Here is a 25,081-nt window from a genome sequence, read left to right as displayed (position 1 = left end):
AGACAGAAAACATGTCGTTAATTTAACTCTTTTTAAAAGCGTGGATAAACACCACATATAAATGTAGGTATTAGCACCAATTTCTTCGCTTTCACTTAACTTTAAACCAGGTTTAACCCACCGCTAAACCTGACTTAAAAATTAAACGAACGTGAAGAAATCGGACCAAATAAAGTATTTGAAAATCGCAATTTAGTACGTTGTAAAAATTCAGAAAATCAGCTAGAAAGATGGGTAGCATTATACACGGTTGGAAGGATTAGTCGTGAAAATGCGAGTAAAATACCAATAATTTGTTGTTACACTTTATTGACTGTATGATTGTCTTCATATTCAATGTTATCTTAAATATTTTAATATGATGTAATTAAATTAAGAACTATTTACATTAGCGAGGTGATCCTGTACGTACGCGCTTGTTGATTTCCTAACCCTAATGTGGATCAGTATTACAGTCGCCAAAAAGTTCCTTTAGAGCATCGCCAAAGTCGAAGCATCCATCCATGAGCGGTGTTTAAATTTCTAAATCTGCTACCAGCAGATGACAGAATTTGATCACCTCATCATGAGTGTCAAAATAACATCTAGCCACTTCGTACGCCGTCTGGCAGGGATCGTCCGTCACTGGAAAGAAAATAAATCCATCACAAGCAACCGATCTGTCAGAACACTCCAACCCTCACCAATATGACCGCATTCCTTTGTTAGAAATTCGAATGCTTCCTTCATGTTACTGTTCACCGCCAGCTCGGACAAACGGTTCAGGTGTATGTGTCCGGTGTCCTCTTTGATGACCATGAGTTTATCGAACAGACAGTGAATGTAGCACTTGACGGCCCGATCACCGTGTATCGATCCGTCCATACATGTTCGCAGCAGTTCTTCCGATGCTCCCGATTCGGCCACGCACATGTTGTGTACACCCAAAACGTACCCGGTAAGAATCGCTTACATTAATGCAATAAATACGAGCAAAAATTGCAAGCGTTCTGGTAATGTGCGAAAATTGCAAGAAGCTTCCTTGCATGCAATGCAAGAAACAGAAAAAACGAATTTTGCCTATGTATTAGCGATGTATGTGTATTGGTGACCAATATGCGTTATAAAAAAAGACTGTTGGCATTGAAACATGAACCCCGCACAAACAGATCACTAAGCAATACTTTATCCACCCAACCATACTACCAGACAGTAATAAGTGGATAAAAGTCATATATAAACATTTGGATGATTTTACGATTAATGGAAAAAGTAAAACACTCACCCTGAATTGAACTCAGGCTCTTGCGCATCATAGCTGTAACTATAAGTACTGATCTGTCCTTACACGTAAGAACAGGACGTTAAAACTCGTACAATCGTCACATCCGCCATTTGATGCCGTCTCGTGTGTAATGAATAAACCACAAAACTGCGTTTGATGATGTTGGTGAGGAATGAATAAAAAGTAGACGGAAAATAAAAACTCGCCCTGCGTTGCTATACCAACTAGCATAGGCACGTGAATGTGGTGGTAATCCTTTGACAGTGTGTTGAAGAAAAGTATGTACGTATAGAGAGAGATGAAGTGGTTTTATCTGCTTGCAACAATTGCCAGCGGCTTTCACTGCAAAATTGCAAGCGATGCTAACATTATTTGCAAGTGATTGTCGCTTGCAATTATTGCAAGAGATTTTTGTTTTGGGTGTAGAATCTTGGCCGGTTTCTTGTACTCTTGCGGAATCTGCCAGTTCGATTCGATGGCCTGTCGAGTGTGGTGGGATTACGAGCAAGAAAAGTGATTATTTATTTTGAAATCTGATGGAAACAAGAGTGAAAAAAAAACTAGGAAGAATAGTCCAACGGAAATTTGTATGGCTTGAGATTTTACAGATTTAAGGTTGAACAGAGAATGGGCAAAAATCGAAAACGAAAAAAGCAGTTTTTTCCACACCGTAAGATCTTCATAAAAATCAATGAGCTTATGTAGAATGTTGTTACAGTACTGCTGATTGATTTTTATGAAGATCTGAAAAAACTGCTTTTTTCGTTTTCGATTTTTTCCCATTCTCTGTTCAACCTTAAACATTTTACAACAAACCACTTGAACGAATCTTCAACGGTAAGCACGATTAAGCAATCAGGAAGAAGTTAAATACTTTCCATGGAAGTTTTTTAATGCTTGGCAAAAATTTGAATATTTCTTGCATGAATTATTGCGAATTCGGTCTGTGAGTTTTACTTATACAATGAGATTAATGCTCATGAATGCTTCCCCTCTTTCCACACGGTATTTAAACATTCCAGAAACTTGAAGCGGAAATTTTTCAATGACTACGTTATCCGCTTTACCACGTTTCAGTGCACTCTTTCGAAACCATTGCTTCGAAAGACATCTTTTCACGAACCACTCAACAGAGCGGTAAAATTTGCTCAACGGCATCAAATGGCAGTACCTCAATAGCCGACAGAAAACTTAACGTTTTTTTTTCTTTTTCGCAGGCATACCGGCAGTTTTAACATAACTTTTTTATTACTTTTGATCATTCAATCATTTTAGAGAGGCAGATTTTTTTTCTTTTAATGGCGTTTATTTTTTATCCGCCTGCTAAGTAGTTAGATTGTTCTACCGGGCGCAACTTTCTGTGCTGTTGTTTTACGTTGGAGGAGTTGGCCTTGTGCTGGGCATTTAGGGATTTTGTAATAAATTGTAATTTAAGGGGCTGAGCTGGATTGAATTTGAATTTTTGTTCATTGTTTGTATCAGTAGATAAACCGACTAATAATATATCACAATCTTTCTGAACCTAATTCAATGTATTTATGGAAATATAGAGCGAAACGCATAAAAGCTCCTAGCAGATACACTGCTGGTCAATAAAATAGGTGTGAGATAAAAATACATGAAATTTTGAGTTTTCTCAAAAATATTTTTATATTTAAATATTTTATAGTTAGGCACAGTCATGATAATGAAAAAGAACACTTTTATTTGTAAATTAAATGTTATGCTTTATCGTAACTCTTTCTTTTCCATGAAATCCAAAAAAGTACCTGGTCAATGAAATAGGTGTATTGTAATCCATTGCAATAAAAATTTTCAAATCCAATGATTTTTAGGCTTCAACATTTTTAACAACTAGTAACCTGTGTAAACTCCCTTATTCAACCAAATTTTATCCATTTGTCTTGGCATTGAGTCATTCAAACGCTGATAAGTTTCCGTTGATATAGGGTAGCATTCCTTTTAAGCTACTTCCTACAAACGATCCCTATTTGTGAAATTTCTATCGAATAACTTCTTTTTAAGTACATTCCGTAAATTTTCTACGGGATTGATGACAGGAGATTGGCATGGTCCGAAATTATAGTCACTTTACTATCCCGAAATCATTCCTTTACATACTTCGATGTGTGTTTTTGGTCAATATTTTGCTGAAACTGTCATGTAAAGGCACGTTATCTTTGGCATAGGACTGCATGACATCCTTCAGGATGTCCATCCTTTAGCCTTGCATTCGAATCTTGCCATTATAGTGGCGTTGCGAAGAATAGGACCTGCGCAATTCCACGAGAAGCAAGCTCCAAACCTCATTGTTCTCGCCTCCGTGCTTTACCATATTTTGCGTGTGTCGCAGATCAAACTGTTTGCACTTTGGACGTTTAACGTTTCGTTGTGCATCGGAGGAAAACAGGTTTACCTTTGATTCGTCCCTCCGAAGGATATGTCGCCATTTTATGATTCCTTCTGAACCAGGCCCATTAACGCTGTTGAAAAGCAAATTGCATTTTTCTTCAAAGGCTTTGGCTTCGAAATAGTGGAACCTTCCTAGTAATTCTTTCTGGAAGATTGAAATTTTACGGCCTACAGCGAACTGTTCTCGGACCTGCCACTTTTCCAATTTGTGCTGAATTGGTTTTGGATGACGCGAATGGGTCAGATTTCGCTAAAATTGCAATACGATGGTCAGCTGCTGTAGATGTTTTCTTGGGTTTTTTGCGTGTTTCCTTTTTTCGAAGGTTTTAAGGCCTTTGTAACGAAGTTTTCGGAACGCCGCAGTGTATTCGCGATTTATTTATACGTCTTATCTTCTTGAACAAAATTTCTTAGCAAAACTCGTTCCACTTGAGTACAGTGAGATGCTCGACCCATTCTATAACAAATCTTTGACTTATTCAACATTTGAATACATTTATTAACACGCAGAATTCAAACTTCACCAAATAAAACGTATAATGGAATTATGCAAAGTAATAACACGTTAATATATTTCACACACCTATTATATTGACCACACGAAAAAGCCTGCGGTAGTCTTGTTTTGCATCTTGACAAAGATTGCAAATATAATCTGTGCCAACAACCCACTAGTAACTTGACAGATCCCAAGGCTTCTGTGTGCGGTAGGTGTGATTGAGACTGATGCAACTTGGTATGCGTAATTGAGAGAAAAACAAAATAATCTACCACACACCTATTTTATTGGCCAGCAGTGTATGCGAACACATGTACGAACAGAGCTAATCGTTGCAACTAAAAATTGTAACGATATTTCTAGGAACTTGATTATAATACTGTTTGTCATAATTTCTATGTTTGCGAGTCTGTGCGATTCGTTTGTACTAGCTAAACCAGGGAGGACGCTTTAAAATCATTTTCAGAATTTTGTTCCGAATGCTTTGAAGCGTCTTCTTTAACGGTTTTTGGACTAAGAACCTTGATTGGAAAATTCACCGGGAAAATCGTGGATGTTGTTGTGGTCAAATCTTGTGTTACTTGGAAGTCGAAGGAAGGCACCGTAGAATATTTGGCATGGCAAACGCTACACGAGGATTCGCGCATACATGTTTGCGGAATGGCGGATTAATTGTAAATTGATCATTTGAATTTTTCGAAAATAATTTCAAATATTTTTTTTTTTGAGTTACGGAATGTGTTACGTGGTTACAGAGAAAACTCCTATTTTAACCGATACCGCTATAAATACAAAAATGATTTTTTAGCTAAAATAGGAGCCAAACATCTTGCATTTACAGCTCTAGCTTCCTGATGGCCGTTCGAAATCTTGTTGGCCACATTGACCACCATAGACGTTTCGGGAAAAATGGCCATCTTTCAAAATTTAAAAACTTACATCAGTTTCTCAGAGATGGCTGGATTGATTTTCACAAACTTGGTCTCAAATGAAAGATATAGACTCCTATGAAATTTCGTACCATTTGGTTATGTGGTCCCAGAAATATAGTATGAATCGTCTGGTCACATAAGAAATTCCCGTATAAACCGGAACTAAAAATTTTATTTCAAGGGGGGTCCCTCCATGAAATTTCAGAAATCGAATTTGTATTTTGGTGCCAAATGTCTTTAAAATGCATGAAACGTAGAGATTATATGTTATCCAGATTTTTTTGAGAATAATAGATAGGTAAAATTAGCATCGACACGACGAACCACGAAAAAATTGTCGCGTTATGGAAGAAACGACACCGTTTTATTAAACATAAGCATTGTTCTTCATAGTCGGCTGTCCGCAGTTAAAGTTGTTTATTTTGGCCAATCGTATGAATACAACTGATACATTTCCCGAACTCTCGGCAGCCGGCTGCCCAGAGCAATAATTATCATGCTATTGGCACACTTACTAATAACTCTCCTCTTCCCGTGATACATGTGGAGATGCAGAGGATTCCTCGGTCGCTAGCAGCGACATATATCGAAATAACATTTCTTCCCTTTCCAGAAGATGTGCATTCGGACGTGGTCGGCATCAGTATTGATCAGTATGCAGGAATCAATATAGATTGCACGATGTGACCCATCATGTTATTCCCAATCATGCTGTTCCAATGAACGTTCGGCAATCTCAATTGTGTCTGGTCAATAATGAGAGCGAGTAAAGGCGCTTTAACCTAGACTTATTAGCCAGGGCAAGGTGTAAATACCTCTGTCCCACCCCAAACCACCAAAGGAGTGACATTAACCTTCTTAGCCAAGTCACTCCCAACGATTTATTGTATCCTTTTCAAACTGAAACTGTCGGTACGGTTGTCCTCGTTTCTTCCTCTTTTAAGATTCAAAAGAATTCGTTATTTGAATTATTCATTAAATGAATAATTGAATTGCCGGCTAATTTTGAAACATCTTCAAACCCAACTCTGCATTGTAGGCCTGACCGTTTTAATATTTGCGACATCTGAAAATATGCTTCAAATATTAATATTGACAAGAAAAACACTACAGACTAACTGCAGTGTTTTCCAGGATGCTTTTCAATACTGGTTGTGTATGGGTCAGAAAAGAATAGAATAGAATAAAATGCTTTGAAGCGTTTTCTTTCTGGAAGCACAACCAATTTTCTAAATTGGCGGTCTGATTATTTGTCTAGACAGATCACTTTATTCAGCTTTATTTTGTAAATCATGATCATGTTTAAAATGATTCTCAATATAAGTTTTGTACCTTTCCCAATTCGCTTTGTGACAAGAAAAACACTGAGGTATTGGGATGAGAAACAGTTTCTTGAGAAAGTGAAAAAGTTACTGGAAGGTGATCAGAATCAAAGTCAGCATGTGTAATGAATTCGCTACACACCTTTGATCTGTTAAAACCAAATCAATTGTTGATGGATTCCTTACAGACGAATAGCACGTAGGTCAATTTGGGAACAAAATTGAATAATAACCAGCAGACCAATCATTCAAAAGTCGGACCTGCTTTGAGCATTATGCCGGGATCGGTGTTTCGCGTTACAATCACTGATTTTGAAGAACTAGCTAATCCCCGTCGCGCGTTACTGCGACTTTCAACGAGTAAAACACAATTTGTTCGAAAGCGCCATCTGGTGGGCAGATAGTCCCCAACCAATAGCACACAAACACGCTCCATAACACAGGTCTACTACATAGCAATTTTTACAGCAGTCGGTTAAGCCGTTTGGGAGTCCATAAATCATATACATACAAACATTGACTTTTATATATATACTAGCTAATACCCATCGCGCGTTGCTGCTACTTTTCAACAAATAGGAGGAAACCACAATTTGTTCCGAAGCGCCATCTTGCGGGCAGATAATCCCCAACCAATAGCACACAAACACGCTCCATAACAAATGCCTACTATGTACAAATTTTTACGGCAATCGGTTAAGCCGTTTGGGAGTCTATTAATCATATACATACAAACTTTGACTTTTATATATATATAGATAGATAGATAGATAGATAGATATAGACTAGCTAATACCCATCGCGCGTTGCTGCGACGCTCTGCGAAATAGGAGGAAAACACAATTTGTTCCAAAGCGCCATCTGGCGGGCAGATCTTGTTGGCCACATTGACCACCATAGACGTTTCGGGAAAAATGGCCATCTTTCAAAATTTAAAAACTTACATCAGTTTCTCAGAGATGGCTGGATTGATTTTCACAAACTTGGTCTCAAATGAAAGATATAGACTCCTATGAAATTTCGTACCATTTGGTTATGTGGTCCCAGAAATATAGTATGAATCGTCTGGTCACATAAGAAATTCCCGTATAAACCGGAACTAAAAATTTTATTTCAAGGGGGGTCCCTCCATGAAATTTCAGAAATCGAATTTGTATTTTGGTGGCAAATGTCTTTAAAATGCATGAAACGTAGAGATTATATGTTATCCAGATTTTTTTGAGGATAATAGACAGGTAAAATTAGCATCGACACGACGAACCACGAAAAAATTGTCGCGTTATGGAAGAAACGACACCGTTTTATTAAACATAAGCATTGTTCTTCATAGTCGGCTGTCCGCAGTTAAAGTTGTTTATTTTGGCCAATCGTATGAATACAACTGATACATTTCCCGAACTCTCGGCAGCCGGCTGCCCAGAGCAATAATTATCATGCTATTGGCACACTTACTAATAACTCTCCTCTTCCCGTGATACATGTGGAGATGCAGAGGATTCCTCGGTCGCTAGCAGCGACATATATCGAAATAACATTTCTTCCCTTTCCAGAAGATGTGCATTCGGACGTGGTCGGCATCAGTATTGATCAGTATGCAGGAATCAATATAGATTGCACGATGTGACCCATCATGTTATTCCCAATCATGCTGTTCCAATGAACGTTCGGCAATCTCAATTGTGTCTGGTCAATAATGAGAGCGAGTAAAGGCGCTTTAACCTAGACTTATTAGCCAGGGCAAGGTGTAAATACCTCTGTCCCACCCCAAACCACCAAAGGAGTGACATTAGCTTTCTTAGCCAAGTCACTTCCAACGATTTATTGTATCCTTTTCAAACTGAAACTGTCGGTATGGTTGTCCTCGTTTCTTCCTCTTTTAAGATTCAAAACAATTCGTTATTTGAATTATTCATTAAATGAATAATTTAATTGCCGTCTAATTCTGAAACATCTTCAAACCCAACTCTGCATTGTAGACCTGGCCGTTTTCACATTTTCGACATCTGAAAATATGCCTCAAATATCAATATTGACAAGAAAAACACTACAGACTAACTGCAGTGTTTTCCAGGATGCTTTTCAATACTGGCTGTATAAGGGTTAGAATAGAATAGAATAAAATTCGCTTTGTCATAAGAAAAACTCTGAGGTATTGGGATTAGAAACAGCTTCTTGAGAAAGTGAAAAAGTTACTGGAAGGTGATCAGAATCAAAGTTAGCATGTGTAATCAATTCGCTTTGATCTGTCAAAACCAAATCAATTGTTGATGGATTCCTTACCGACGAATAAACAACAAAATTGAATAATAACCAGCAGAGCAATCATTCAAAAGTAGTTTACCGTTGGAATTGTTTTGAGCATTATGCCGGGATCGGTGTTTCGCGTTAAAATCACCGGTTATGAAGAATTTCTACCGATTTCTTGAAAGTTTTTGTAAGTATCCTTTGAAGAAATTAATTTGCCTCGTCAGTGCACTGAAAAGGCAAATACGCTACAGCAACAAAATGATACCAAGATCGGTTTCAACTTCAATACCCAAACCCTCGATTATCTTGATGTCAAGAGACGGGAGAACGCAATGTTTGATCCTGCGATTAACCGCTATTGCGATTCCTCCACCGAATTTAAATGATTAGTTAATGCCATTATTAAACTTTAAATTCATTACAATTTTGTTAACAAATTCCCACCCAGTTTGAATAACTTTAAACATGGAAGTAGTATTTATCATAGCTATCATCAGCTGTAGCATAGATTGTTGCAAGAAATTCAATTTACCTTTCGTTATGCTACCTAGATCCATTGGAGTAAAGGAAGCGTTGTGCGCAAACGAACTATTTTGGCCGTGTTACGTGTTACTGAGGCATAAAATAACACACCATTGTAGGAATGACGGAGATAGAAGATTCTTGTATAGGTAGATAAGTTGTTACTCTATTTAGAAACGGATTAACACGTTTAAACTTGTTTTCTTGGAGTGCAGGGGAACATAGGGAGACTTCACCAGGTTTTCAGCTAAACCTGTATAAATTTCTAAAAAAAGCTTTCAATCTTTCAAAAGTCGTTGAGATATAATGTGCAAAGGTATCGTGCGTGTTTATGATTTTTTTGCAGAATTTTTAATTTACTTTTTCAAAAGTTATAAAAGTTTTTCTTTAACGTTTTTTTTGTCAAGTCTACCCACTACAGGGACACTTGACCAAGGCCTGGGGAGACTTGTACCAAGAGAATTTTGAAAAACCAGACCAAAAAATAATGACATAAAATTTACTGTAATCCTTTCTTTCCATATTGTTGAGATCTTTAGGAAGCAGTAAAAACAGAAAAGGGTTGGATTTAATAAATTTGGGGTCTTCAATGCTTTTCCTTTCAAGGACTAACTGTGCTGCTGACTTGTATCAAATTGTATCGTTGCTCCCGGCTGCGGAGTGAAATGAATTTGCCAAATATAACAAAAGTGCCCGTGCTACGGGATAACACGATTTCGATCGGCTTTAATAAAACTCGTGTTAGACCCTTAGTTCAGGAAGCGGAACATTTAGTTAAGGTTAAAATGGAGCTTATTCTCGCTGAAGTTACGTACATTCAGCTGCACCACGTTAAAAACTGTGTTTTGATTACGTTTAGAAGTTTAGCACAGAGAATCCATGTATCCATGACTTGGCCCCGCGCAATATGGAGAAGTAGAATCCATTATGCTATATTTCACCCTAAGGAGGAAAATTTGGTAAAAACCAAAATTTCTCACTAGGGTGAAAATTTGTTGGTAAAAACCAGTCTTTGTACAGGAGGGCACAAATCCTTATTTCATACTATGTTGCGTTTCGGCTTCGCCTCATCAGAAACCGACACTAACACATTGTCGGAATAGATTAGCGCCGGCTTGACGCAAATCCCTTAAAACTAAAACACACTATGTGTTTCAATCAAACGACTGATCAAACGTGATGTCCCGTTCGAGCAGAAGTTCTGTTTATGCCGATGAGACACAAGTGAAGCCGAAACTTGTCTTGGCTTAGCAGGCCTATGCGAAATATAGCATAGTGCTTTCGCATAGGCCTGCTAAGCCAAGACAAGTTTCGGCTTCACTTGTGTCTCATCGGCATAAACAGAACTTCTGCTCGAACGGGACATCACGTTTGATCAGTCGTTTGATTGAAACACATAGTGTGTTTTAGTTTTAAGGGATTTGCGTCAAGCCGGCGCTAATCTATTCCGACAATGTGTTAGTGTCGGTTTCTGATGAGGCGAAGCCGAAACGCAACATAGTATAGAATCCATTACAAATGACACCTGGAGAAATTTTTTCACCGGCATTCCCAACGGCGCTCGTATTGTGAGGATGCGAGTGACTAAACCAATACCTTCTTACATGATTATCGAATGCAAATCACCGATGGAAGGCGTGACCTATAAGCAAACAACGCTAATCATATATCCCGGGCAGACCCCAACATGCCGATTCTGTAACCATACAGCCTACTACGGAAAAACATGCGCCGAAGCAACTAGTCAAAACTCATCTACTACAGCCAACTCTAACAAGCTGCCACCGACACCTTCAGATAAAACAAAAACAATGATTCAATTAACCAATAATGGTGTTACAACGACCACGACAACCGCTCCCAAACCAACAACTAGCATCACCAATAAAGAAGCAAATACCGATGAAGACGGATTCATAACAACGACCCGTAAGAACAAGAAACAAATAAGAACCTCTGATCGTGAATAAAAAGAAAGCAGTACCTATGATGACATGGACGGGAACGATAACGCGAGAGAAGCAGACTGAATAACTCCCAAGCGGCTTCACCGCCAAGGAAAAGGATCTCAACACGCAGCAGCAAACTGCGTTCACAAGAAGTGGCAGACCGATATTCTTAGCATTTTTACTTATTGTAAAAAAATTAAAAGACTAACGGCTCAATTGTACTAACGCATTGAGCCGTTTCAAATAAATCTTTAGATTAAAAAAACGCAAATGGTCTGTTGCACTGACGGTTCTCTGATGGAGGGCCGTGCTGGTGCTGGTATCTACTGTCGTGAAATGAGATTGGAACAATTTCACTCACTAGGTAGATACAGTAGTACTGTATTCCAAGCAGAAATCTTTGCGATTATGTGTGGATTACAATCGGTCCTTCAACTGAATTTGTCCGGCAGAGTTATAAACTTCTGCTCCGATAGTCAAGCTGCAATCAAGGCCCTTAGCTCAGACAAATCACGGTCCAAGCTAGTGATCGCGTGCCGAACCCAAAATGAAGAACTAAGCATTGTCAACACTATCTACCTTGTCTGGGTGCCCGGACATTGCGGTATTACTGGAAATGAATGGGCTGACGAATTGGCCAGGGCAGGTTCAGCGATAGACTTCGTTGGTCCTGAGCCCGCGCTGCCAATTTCGACAAGTTGGATAAGGGAAAAATACGGTCCTGGGCTTCGTCCGAGCACCGCAATTATTGGAGAAATCTAAAAACATGTCGCCAAACAAAGGCGTTTCTAGAACAACTATGTCCAGTGATTTCGAAAAATCTCCTACATTTTTCGAAGCTCAACAGCGGCATGCTGACAGGGCTTTAACCGGCTGCTGCAAACTCAATTATCACATGGCAACAATTCAGCGCGATGAGTCTTTTCCATGCGATCTTTGTGAATCCGCCTACGGAACCTCATATCATATGATATGCAACTGTCCAACAGTAACGCAATTGCAATTTCGAGTTTTCGGCCGTCCTTACATAGACGACATCATGCTTGGACGACTGAAACTCAAAGACATACTAAAGTTTCTTATCCAATGTGGCTTTAGGCTTACTCGCAGGCGAGTTGACCTACTTGTGAGATTAACTTTCCTGCTGTTTGATTTTGTTTTTGTAGTGTTATTTTTCCCACCCTTCCAATTCTACTTCCCCACATCTCCTTATCCTTTGCTTCCACTCAGGAAATGATGAAAGCACACGGCAAGGCACAAATTACATACGGGGAACGTGTCATTTTAGCCAATATATTCTGATTCCTGATGTCTACGTAAGCACAACAACTTAGCCAAAGAAAGTATGGGGATAAATGTTACTGTAGACGAAATATTCGGTCACAGCCACAATTAGTCGAAATCCCGTAAGCTATGGGACAGCTTGAAAATAAGCTTCTTTTCTTGCGGGACATCACACTTGACTAGAGGTTTGCTCAGGAACACAAATTATGTCTCCGATTTTTTGGAGCTAGCGTCAATCCGCCGCTAGCTTAGTCCGTTAACTAAGTTAGTGTCGGATTCTAATGAGACGAAATCGAAATGCAAATTCCGTGACTAATTTAATTTCCACGATGTTATATTTGACGTAACCAGCTATTAAATCTAAACTATTGTATAAATGAGAAAAAAATTGCACCACTACGTGGTTTAAAACAGGTTGTTGTTTTAGAGGCTTGCGGTGATCACGATGACCTTCCGGAACATGTGGAACATTCATTGAGCTGGTCTATTCATGAATCTTGTCCCAAAACTGAGTATTCAAGACAAACCAATGAACTGATCAGTTCAGCGGATGTTCCGAAATTTCCGGATGTTCATTATGTGACCCATAGGGCCCATTTTCTAATCATAACTTTGAATTTATGCCAATGCAATTTGGACAAATGTTTTCGAAAAAACTTTAGTGTTCTCTACGACTAGATTCATGAATCGGCAAGTGTTACGAATCTCCTGGAAAATTTATGCTATGTGAAAATAGGGTCACTATTTGAGTCGAAATATCAATATCATTTTAGATGGGATTTTATATTAGAATTCAAGAATATTACAAAATGTTGAGTTCAGTTGCATTGATTGACCACATTGTCGCTTGTTCAGTATTATGAGTATTGTACCGCTCGAATCGGCATCGGAATCGTAATCCTGAACATCCAAGATCGGTCGTACCATGTACAAAATTGATATACACATTCACATTTTTTGTTTGTGCTTATGATTAGTATTCTGTCAATAAACCTCATACAACTGGTCCCACTGTGTCAGCACGGAACAGTAATCAACGCGCTCATATTTACATCTCGCTCTATCTATGGTATATCGCGGGTGTTATACAGTGAGCCTATTCTTAAAGTTTTATTGAGAGCCCAGGAAGTGGTAGTGTGTGAAAGTTCTCCGAAAATCGACATTTAGGTGGCAAATTTTGGAGTAAAAAAACAGTGGTAAACGAGTGTGTTCACAAACAAACGCGCGCCATCGCACTCGGTCTAAGTGATACAATCAGCAGCGCTGCTGTTGACCGGTGCTGGGACGGTGCAACCGTGGGTGGAAGACGAAATAAGAGTGCGCAAATTTGAAGACAAAATCAGTACGACAGAAGCTGATATTTGATCATAAAGAAAATAGTGGCTGTACGTGTTTATTGCCGGCTGTACATACGGTGAAGTGATAGTGTCGGACATACTGATCACCAAATAAGTGTCGCCCATGGGGGCAAATGATCCCCCTCCTCTTGGGCTATTGGGTTTAAAAAATCTTGTTGACGGCACTCCAGTTGAAGTAATTCCACATCCTACACTTAACGTTTGCCAAGGAGTAGTCTACGATGTTGACACCGTTGACCTGAACCCGGAAGATCTTAAAAACAATCTCTCCTCCCAAGGCTTGGACAATATTCGCCGAATCACAAAAAACATGATCCCTTCTCATGTCTACTACGGCCTTATTCGTCTGCCAGTCCGCAGGTATTATTAGTCGCCCTTGCTATGTTATGGCTATGCTAAGTACGGGCACTCGAGAAAGACCTGCTCAGAAACTCCCATTTGTGCCTCAGATCCATGAACGACCCGGGCTTCAGTCATGCGAGAACCCTAAATACTGCCGTAACTGTGAGGGGGATCACGAACCCACAGATCGAAACTGCCCAGTATATAAAAAGAAGAAGCAATCATAAAGTTGAAGACCGACAATAATTTCACCTTTGGCGAAGCAAGGGCTGAATTGAAAAGAAACTACCTATGCCAACCAAACGAGCTGCCAAGACAACGAGAAGGACCAACTAATCAAAGAACTGCGAGAAGAACTAATTAAGGCACGTATAATTAACAACGAAACAAAAGCTTTACGCCAAGAAGTAGCAACCCTTCGCCGTCAAATGGCTTCCAATCAGCAGAATAACCCTCAAATAGAAGCCCTATCGGACGAGTTGAAAAGATATAAAGAAGCTTACAGAAAACTTGTCGGGGAACGTTCCATCTCCAAAATCGACAGCAAGCATAGCGCGAGCGAAAACGTAAGCGTAAACTTTCAGACCAACTGGACCAAAAGAACCAACCCTTTACCTCGGCAGCCGGCATAGAACATGTTCAAGAAGAAGAAGCGAGCCGCTTACTGCGAAAACAAACCCCAGTCTCCTTTGCAACACCAACCGGGCCGACCACCAGGGGTCGTTCCAAGAAACCAAAATTAGGACACCACGGCAACGCTGTCACAACTGAGTTGAATCCAAAAAACCTAATTAAAGGCACTAGTGACGGTGGATCAAACCAATATATCGCTGAAGAATCGGATCTTATCATATCGGAATAAACTTCAAGCGACGGCAAACAATGCAAGCAAACGACCAAAAACTCTCACCACCTATCACCAACATAATATCTCTAATAGCTGCTTATCCTACTGTTCCAAACTCTCCATCCCCTCGGGCATCGAAAGTACCGAATTTCGATGATCTCGATGTTGTTGGGGCACCTGTACATAGCCCATGCACCGCTCCCCAAACTAAATCCCCACTTTTTCATGTACTGTTTCTCACCTCTAGCCGCGCAGAAAATACAGCATTCATGACAATAAATCAACCGCAAACCAGACAAACGTCGAATATATGCAGCCATATCAGAAGGCCTACCGTCTTACGATACATGCTGGCTACAATCAGTCGCGACTATGGCAGAAGGCCAACCGCACAATTCCTTGTTGAGCAGCCGTAGCCCCGTCAGTGCGGACGCTACACCCTCACCGGAACTGACGGACAACCCGCGGCACCCCAGAAGTATTGTGTTGCTAACGGAGACGCACAAAGGCCTGTTCCTCCTTGGTCATCTGGCAGGATAACGTGGGAAACCGGACGGAGAAGGGCAGAAAAGCCTATCCCCGAAAAGACACCTGATTTTTTTCCAGTTATATAACCCGCAGTGGTGCTTGGAACGCCAACAAGACGATACTCTGGACTAAATCCCTATTCCAAATCAAATGGCTTCAAACAACACTAATACTTTATCGAGAGAACTAAGCCCTATACCCGGCTGCTCCTGGCATCCAATGAGATTTCACGAACTCAGTTCAAACTGTTCTACGAACACTACTCCGGCACCGATAGCACCAAAACCCTCCATTCGTAACACGGACCCCATACCAGCCTTTACTACAACAAACTCATCAGATACTAGCTAATATCCATCGCGCGTTGCTGCGATTTTCAACGAAATAGGAGGAAAACACAATTTGTTCCAAAGCGCCATCTGGCGGGCAGATAATGTACAACTAATAGCACACAAACACGCCCCATAACAAATACCTGCTGTGTATAAATTTTTACGGATATCGGTTAAGCCGTTTGGGAGTCTATAAATCATATACATACAAACTTTGACTTTTATAGATATAGAAGATAGAAGATAGGTACTGCGGGTAGGTTTTCCGCCATTTCCTCAAGACGTGTTCTTCCTAACAGCTAATGTCTTTCGATTCAATGGAACATCAATGGAATCCACAATCAACTGGGTGATCTACAATTGCTTATCAACTGACTAGATCCCATATGTTTGGCTCTACAGGAGACACATATCCGGAATGATCTTTATCCCAGCGATTGGCTCGGTGGACAGTTTATCTGGTATGCCAAGCAAGGGGCTAACATCTACCAGTCAATTGCACTAGCCATTCGATTCGACTGTATTTCCTCCGTCGTACCATTGAAAACTACGCTACTAGCCTTGGCAGTTATACTACATAATCCATTTCCTATCACCATGGTCTCCGTTTACCTTCCATCAGGCGCAACATGCAATCTAAAAGGGAAACTCAGTGATTTATACAACCAATTAGAACGCCCATTTCTTATAATGGGAGACTTCAACACGCACCACACTGCTTGGGGAAGCAAAGTGGATAGCTATCTTTCTCAACGATGGTAACGAAACCTTCACTAATGCTCGAGCATCATCAGCCAGTAACATTACTAGTCTACTTAGCCGGCATGTGTCTGCAGACACCCACGGCAGCGACCATTATCCCATTCAGATAACCCTCAGCAAACAACCTCCTTTGTCATGAATCGAAATAATAATTTATCTTTTATCAGCAAACAACCTCCTCCTACCACGCCTCGAAGAAGGATGGCAGGATGGAAGGACTTCGAAAGCAATTATTTAGACCTTGCGCACCGAGACCACCTCTATTCTCCGGAGGAACTATCCGACATTATAGTTAAAGCATCAGAAAACAGCATTCCCAGGACCAGCGGCACATCTACCTGCAAGGCCGTTCACTGGTGGTGTCCCTAAGTACACACAGCTCTCAAAAATAGGCGCAAGGCCCTGCGAAAATTAAAGAAAACTCCACTTAATCACCCAGAGAGGGAAACATACGCCGCCAAATTTCGAGAACTCCGCTACGCAAGTAGAAAAGTTATTCGTGAAGCGAAAGACAAAAGTTGGTCTGATTTTCTCGATGGGATCCATCCGGATTCGACTACTACAGAGTTATGGCGACGTGTAAACGCTTTTAGCGGGAAACGTAGGCAGAGCGGTTTCAACATATTTACCACGAATGGCCCACTTGACGACCCCCTGCAAATTGCCAATGAGCTTGGGCAATATTTCGCTGAACTATCCTCGGTTAACGCGGATTGTGTACCCTTCCGTCGGCGTAAAGTAAATACAACGAGCATTCCTATCGCGTTTCCTCCAGATCACAATACTCAGTACAACCAACCATTTTCACCAACTGAACTGGCCTACGCACTGGCCAGTGCACGTGGTAAATCCGCCGGCTTAGATGAAATCGGATACCCCATGTTGCGACATCTTCCTGCTCGAGGTAAACGGGCCCTTCTCGATAGCCTAAACCAAATCTGGAAAAGTGGACGCTTCCCAGACTCGTGGAAGGAAGCACTCGTGATACCCATACCGAAAATCGGTCCAGGACTTCCGTCCCATAAGCCTCCTGAGTTGCATCAGTAAAGTTCTTGAGAAATTGGTCAACCGCCGACTAGTTACCTACCTAGAGGAGAAACAATTACTAGATGACAGACAATTTACCTTTTGCCAAGGAAGAGGTACTGGTATCTACTTTGGTTCACTAGCAGAAACAATCGCCCAAGCCCGGGCCCGGCCCGAGGGACAACATGTAGACATTGCCGCAATTGTCCTTGCTAAAGCATACAATACTGTATGACGAAACGGCGTCCTCGAACAACTTCGTGACTGGGGAATTCGAGGAAGTTTAGGTATTTATATCCAACAGTTTCTAACCAACCGACGATTCAGAGTTGCCATCGGTGGTACGTTTTCCAATTTCTTCTCCGAAGACACCGGAGTGCCCCAGGGCTCAGTTTTGTCAATAACGCTCTTCCTCATTGCAATGAACTCCATTTACCGATATCTGCCAGAAGGGATACATATTTTCGTATATGCCGATGATATCCTACACTGCGTCAAGTTGATTTAAGACACCCCTTGTATTTGATACTAAATGTAATGCCATAAGTCATACTATGTTGCGTTTCGGCTTCGCCTCATCAGAGCCCGACACTAACACATTGTCGGAATAGATTAGCGCCGGCTTGACGCAAATCCCTTAAAACTAAAACACACTATGTGTTTCAATCAAACGACTGATCAAACGTGATGTCCCGTTCGAGCAGAAGTTCTGTTTATGCCGATGAGACACAAGTGAAGCCGAAACTTGTCTTGGCTTAGCAGGCCTATGCGAAAGCACTATGCTATATTTCACCCTAAGGAGGAAAATTTGGTAAAACCAAAATTTCTCACTAGGGTAAAAATTTGTTGGTAAAAACCAGTCTTTGTACAGGAGGGCACAAATCCTTATTTCATACTATGTTGCGTTTCGGCTTCGCCTCATCAGAAACCGACACTAACACATTGTCGGAATAGATTAGCGCCGGCTTGACGCAAATCCCTTAAAACTAAAACACACTATGTGTTTCAATCAAACGACTGATCAAACGTGATGTCCCGTTCGAGCAGAAGTTCTGTTTATGCCGATGAGACACAAGTGAAGCCGAAACTTGTCTTGGCTTAGCAGGCCTATGCGAAAGCACTATGCTATATTTCACCCTAAGGAGGAAAATTTGGTAAAACCAAAATTTCTCACTAGGGTAAAAATTTGTTGGTAAAAACCAGTCTTTGTACAGGAGGGCACAAATCCTTATTTCATACTATGTTGCGTTTCGGCTTCGCCTCATCAGAAACCGACACTAACACATTGTCGGAATAGATTAGCGCCGGCTTGACGCAAATCCCTTAAAACTAAAACACACTATGTGTTTCAATCAAACGACTGATCAAACGTGATGTCCCGTTCGAGCAGAAGTTCTGTTTATGCCGATGAGACACAAGTGAAGCCGAAACTTGTCTTGGCTTAGCAGGCCTATGCGAAATATAGCATAGTGCTTTCGCATAGGCCTGCTAAGCCAAGACAAGTTTCGGCTTCACTTGTGTCTCATCGGCATAAACAGAACTTCTGCTCGAACGGGACATCACGTTTGATCAGTCGTTTGATTGAAACACATAGTGTGTTTTAGTTTTAAGGGATTTGCGTCAAGCCGGCGCTAATCTATTCCGACAATGTGTTAGTGTCGGTTTCTGATGAGGCGAAGCCGAAACGCAACATAGTATGAAATAAGGATTTGTGCCCTCCTGTACAAAGACTGGTTTTTACCAACAAATTTTCACCCTAGTGAGAAATTTTGGTTTTTACCAAATTTTCCTCCTTAGGGTGAAATATAGCATAATGCCATAAGTATTATTTTCATTTTTTTCTATATCGATAGTAAGAAGTCAGCAAACAAAATTGTTTTACTGGCCGCACTAGCAAATATGGACAGTGCTATTAGCTCAGCGAATGTAAACAAAACTATCAGGTGTCAAGTTCCTTTAAGACAGTTAATTAGTTGTTTGCTTTATTTTGTTTTAGCTAGTTTCTAACGTCATTGTAAAGTTTTGCCGCGGGGAAAGTACCTTTCGCAAAAGGAGAAGGCCACCATACTGGCATACAGGCGCATAAATATGAGTATCAATCAGATTTCGAAGGAGGTTGGTAGATCGCGGTGTGTGGTTCTGTATTTTCTGGAGGATCCAGAAAATTACGGTAATAAGTACCCGAAAACCATCAAAAGCAAACTAACAAGCCGATATAAAAGGAAAATAGTCAACAAGGCATTCAATTCAACAAAATCGCTTAGTCAAATTAAGGCTGAGCTGGATTTAAACGTATCTCAAGAGACTATTCGACAGGTGTTGGTAAAAATCCAAATATTTGCTGCTCGAAAATGATGCGTGCACCTTGTCTGAAACAAGAGCATAAAATGGCAAGGCTTGAATTTGCAAGAGCTAACATGTGCCGCGACTGGAACTTGGTAAGTTTCTAAATTGGGAAAACATAGTTGCAATATAATAGATATATGTCTGTCATCGAAAGTAATAATACATTTTTTGCGACAGGTTATCGTTAGCGACGAAAAAAAATTAATCTTGATGGTCCTGACGGATTTAATTCATATTGGCGTGATCTACGAAAGGAAGAGGTACATTTTTCTACGCGTAATTTTGGAGGAGGAAGTTGCATGGTATGGGGCGCATTTTGCAGTCGCGGAAAACTGAACTTGGCGTTTACTTCCAGCAAAATGAACAGCAAAGATTATATAAATGTCCTTCAAACATGTTTGCTTCCATTTAAACGGCGGTATTCACGCCTAAAGTTCATTTTCCAACAAGATAATGCGTCAATTCACAAAAGTACCGAAACCATGAAATGGTTGAAGGACAACAAAATTGATGTACTTCCATGGCCAGCTCGTTCTCCTGACTGCAACCCAATAGAAAATCTGTGGGGAATCCTCGTACGTCGAATCTATGCTAACAATAAACGTTACGCTACCGTGAATGAGCTTAAAAGTGCGATTACAGAAGCATGGAATTCAGTTGAAGCAGATGTGATTAAAAACCTGATAAATAGTATGCCAAATAGAGTTTACGCAGTCATTAATAAGAATGGAAACCCAATCAAGTACTGAGGAGTCGCAAAATTGTTGGTTGATTTGAAAATGGAGGATTTTGAGAAAAAAGTAGGTGACTGTCTTAAAGGATTTTGACATGTCGATAGTTAAAAATCGATATAATTCTTATAGTTATTAAATGAATTCGGATTTTATCGTTGAAATGTTGTGTAATATGTTGAAATAAATTGATTTGATTAGAATTAGAACGAAAAATCTAACATTTTTGGAAATTGAAAAACATCGTGATGTCTTAAATCTCCTTGACGCAGTGTATTAATGGTAATTGGTCTCCACCCTAAACGGGTTCGGCGAAAATTGCAAGCCGCAGTTAATGCAATCGGTCGCTAGGCCGAGCAGAACGGATTCAACGTATCGACGAGTTAAAGCGAAAGTACACATCTCTGTGGGATGCATCATCGTGCCACTGACCGACCGGTCACCCTAAATGGTCATACGCTACGCTACCGAAAGGAACCTGTCATACTAGGTGTATCAATCGACCGTACTGGCACTTTCGGACCACACTTTCGCCGGGTTAAGAATGACTGCAAAAGTCGTCGTAGATTGGTTCGTGCGTTAAGGAACCGACACCGCAGGACCAATCGACACACAATCCTTAATATAAGTCAGAGCTTAATAACCAGCAAAATTCTATACGGAATCGAGCTCACAAGCTCTTCCTCCGACTTGCTTGTACGCACGCTTGCCCCGGTATACAACGGATCCATCTGTTCCGCTTCTAGTCTCCTACCCAGCTCACCTACGGAAGCTTTGTGCGTCGAATCGGGCCTGCTTCCATTCCCATTTCCATTTCGTAGCCTCCAGCATAATCAAAGGTGCTGTTGCGTTCTTGGAGAAAACCACTGGAAACGATTGTTGCTTGTTGAGCACTGCCAGGAACGTTTACAATCCGTTTACCGGAGAAGACTTACCAGAAATCGCCAATGTGCCCTGAGTTTTCCGACGAAACTGGTCCGATCGAGGTCCGAACATCAACCTTTACTTGACTAAAAAGATCAAGGCTGGAGATCCACCTGGCGGAGTTCAACAAGCTAGCTAGCAAATACGGCAACCATCTAAAACTATATACCGACGGATCCAAATTGGACGATCAGGTTGGTTTCGGAGTACATGGTCTTGATATTGACCTCGCCCGCAAACTTCCAGCGAGCTGCTCAGTTTTTTTCAGCTGAGGCAGCCGCTATCTTGTTAGCTACTCTCAAGAAGCTCCCTGATATACCAGTAGTCATCTTTTCTGACTCGCTTTCAGTGCTCAACGCACTTGACAAAGGGATATCCCGTCATCCCTTCGTCCAGGCAATTAAAGACGCCTTGGATCCTCTAAACACGTTATGTTGGATCCTCGGACATAGCGGGATTAACGGCAACACCCAAGCCGACTGGCTGGCATGCCAAGGCCGCACCTGCACAATTTATTTTACAAAAGAGGTCCCAGGAGCCGATATCCACCGATTGATCGACGAAAAAATTATAGAACATTTCGCGAATTACTGGCGAATCACCAGAGGACATTAAACCAACCATTGGAAAATGGGCCGACAGAGAATCCCGCCTTGAAAAACGTGTACTCTCTCCTTAAAACCGGACACACTAAAATAACCCACGCCCACCTCCTGACCGGCGGGTATTCACCGACATGTCATACCTGTCACTCCAGACTCACAGTTGAGCACCTACTAATCGAATGCCGCGAGTTGGAGGAGCTTCTCCGATCCCATGACATTGAATCGTCAAATGACGCAGCCCGAAAGCAAGGTCTTCTCTACCTTCTGAAGGACACCGACTTATTTAAACAGATCTGAAAGTTGTATCACCACGCCGACGATCTCCTAGCGAGCTCCAGCACGGCATTATTTTCCATGAAACATACCCATACATATATAGTTTCTTTTTGTAGATCGATTAATGGAAGTTCTTCCGGCCGAAGTTTGAATGACGAACGCAAAAACAATTACAATATTTTTTTTCTTTTGTAAAATAATTGTAATTAATTCGAAAAATTAGGTGAATGACCCTCGGGGTTAAAACCTAACAATAAACAACAACAACAACAACAACAATAAACCTGTGATTTATGATAACGATTCTGCATACATCTATGTATGCCAAACATAATCCCATTTGGGATCGATTCCCACTGGCTAACATGGTCAAAATCAAACTATTTGCCGGAAAACGAAAATCGAAACTCTAACAAACAATTTGGGTACAAGTATATATAAACTTGGCTGAATTAGATGCCTTGAAATCCACATCAATTTGACCCGCGAACACCTTCATCGTAACTTTTTTTTAACAAACCTTTAGGAATGTCCGAAAACTTTGAATTCCATCAAGGATAGTTGCTCTACATGGAAGAGGAAAAGTAAAAAAATTCCAAACTTTAAACCCCGACATCTAAAGAAGGTTAATAAGTCATCTAGAGTAGGACTCGTCAGTATTTTAAGTCACGGGGACCAGTGCGGCTCTCGAAGGCCCTGAATGTAACCATTTTTTATTGGTCACTGGTTTTGTCATGAATCGAAATAATAATTATCTTTTAGATAAAACGTTCAGCTCATACCTTTGTAGGGGTATGAGGTGGGACCATTATCATCATCATCATCAATTATCGGAAAATTATCTATAGAGTTTTGAGAGCTGGTCTATATTGATTCTTCGAGTTTTTTAGACTAGAATAGTAAGTTCTAGACTATTTTCGCTTTTGATATGATGACTTGTGATGTATTATATGTACCTACATAAAAACAGCTCTATGCTCTGTTAATTAAATACAAGAACCAGTTCGAATATATTCAATCAAGCTGTTAGTATAAAATTGCACAAATCATGTCTGGTGATGCCATATGGCACCACGCGCGGGGATTGGATTAATCAAAAGTAATACAATTTGTCGCTTATTTAGTTGACATGTTGACGAATTCTCATACCGTGCATATGGAATAAATATTCCAACAAGTTATCATATCGCTTCGTGGTCATGTCCCGAACGTTTGTCTTAGCCTTTAAACTTATTTTCACTATAAGTATGCTTTTTTCAAAATCTCGATGACAGGCCCTTACGAAAACTTGCAGATATTTGGAACATGTTTACACACTTCCCCACAAGTGACACGAAAACCTACAGCAAAGTACCATCATCTGGCTCCCCCAGTTTAAACAAAGGGATTTTCATATTCAATCCGACAACTCGTTCAATCCATCAAGTGTGTAGCTATTCGACGACGCGGAAAGTACGAACGATTCCGGCATTGGCATTGTCACATATGCTACCCACCAGGAATATGCAATTTATCCTATTTTGTAACTTCGCCTCGTAACGAATTTTCCAATTTTCCACCGCTCTCGTTACTCGCTTAACACATCCAAAGAGACTGGTTATTGCATGCCTCTCGTGCTTTCCGCTTGTGTGACAAAGTTCAGGAAGGTTTTTTGTCCATTGTATTGGAATTGATAAGATTTCAATCCGAAGGAAAAGTTAGACTTTCGTGGCTTGAGCTCAAGCGCTATTGCAAGGATGCGGGCGGAAATCCGTTTTTCTCATGCTATCCCATATGTGGGGCGGCAGAAATTTACATCTTTGGTTTTCCATCGCTCCGTAATTTTGTATCGTGTTTCTTCCGAAGAAGAGCCTTCCATATATGTAGATATGAACACAGCAGACATCTGCTCGGTAAATTGCCTTGGTTGAAATAGTCCCTAGTCCTTGGCGTGACGATCGTACCGACAAGCCAACCCGAGTGGTTTTGATTAGATTCCGGTAGAAAGAGTTTTTACACTGTCTTGTTGAAATTAAACATCTCTAATGGCATTTTCGTAGTCGGTGCTACATTCATTCAAACTTGGATGTAATCAGTCTACTTCTTTTTTTGCACTACACCGATGTTGCACCAAGAAAAAAACGAAAACGCTATAAGTAGTAATATATAATGTTTTGAGTTATTTTAACATTCTACGACGTTTGGTTCAGAGTTTGCGTTGGCTTTCAGACAAGCAGAAATCGAACCCGATGGACCACCCCTAGAATCTGTGAACTAATGCAACTTTGACCAACTGTACGGAAAGTGTGAAATGCTTTTGCTTTTCCTACTGTGACTGCCTTGATTGAACCTCGTTGTTCTCATGTCCTGTTGTTCACGATCGCGCATCTGCCCGGGAGGATTTGTAGGTACTTACCATGATGGAACAAACAGTGCAGGAACTAACTAGCGAAAGTACCAGTAAAAGTTTCATGCTGGCAAAGCCTCTCCGGAGACTGATTTTCCTTGTTGTGTTGTGACTGTCTTGTTGACTTGACGAATAAGCTGTAGTGCCAAGTAGAGAAAAAAAAACTTTGTCGACCCGGTCGACTAGT

The 25,081-nt window shown here is 40.7% G+C and overlaps 2 protein-coding genes across 3 annotated transcripts in view; one reads left to right on the top strand and one right to left on the bottom strand.

The window, feature by feature from the left end:
- LOC131684081 (uncharacterized) overlaps positions 1-25,081 on the top strand; it is a 372,745-nt gene that overhangs the window by 18,892 nt on the left and 328,772 nt on the right. The gene's annotated exons all lie outside the window — the stretch shown is intronic.
- On the bottom strand, positions 293-25,081 carry LOC131684086 (general odorant-binding protein 83a-like). The gene is made up of 4 exons (XM_058966641.1): positions 24,904-25,081; positions 1,690-1,744; positions 684-920; positions 293-624 (listed from the first exon to the last, which is right to left on the bottom strand). Exons 1-4 carry the CDS (start codon positions 24,958-24,960, stop codon positions 515-517), a joined length of 459 nt encoding a protein of 152 aa, XP_058822624.1. The 5' UTR covers positions 24,961-25,081; the 3' UTR covers positions 293-514.

Source organism: Topomyia yanbarensis, chromosome 2 (assembly GCF_030247195.1).
Source record: "Topomyia yanbarensis strain Yona2022 chromosome 2, ASM3024719v1, whole genome shotgun sequence".
Taxonomy (NCBI): domain Eukaryota; kingdom Metazoa; phylum Arthropoda; class Insecta; order Diptera; family Culicidae; genus Topomyia; species Topomyia yanbarensis.
This window is presented reverse-complemented; position numbering and strand designations above follow the sequence as displayed.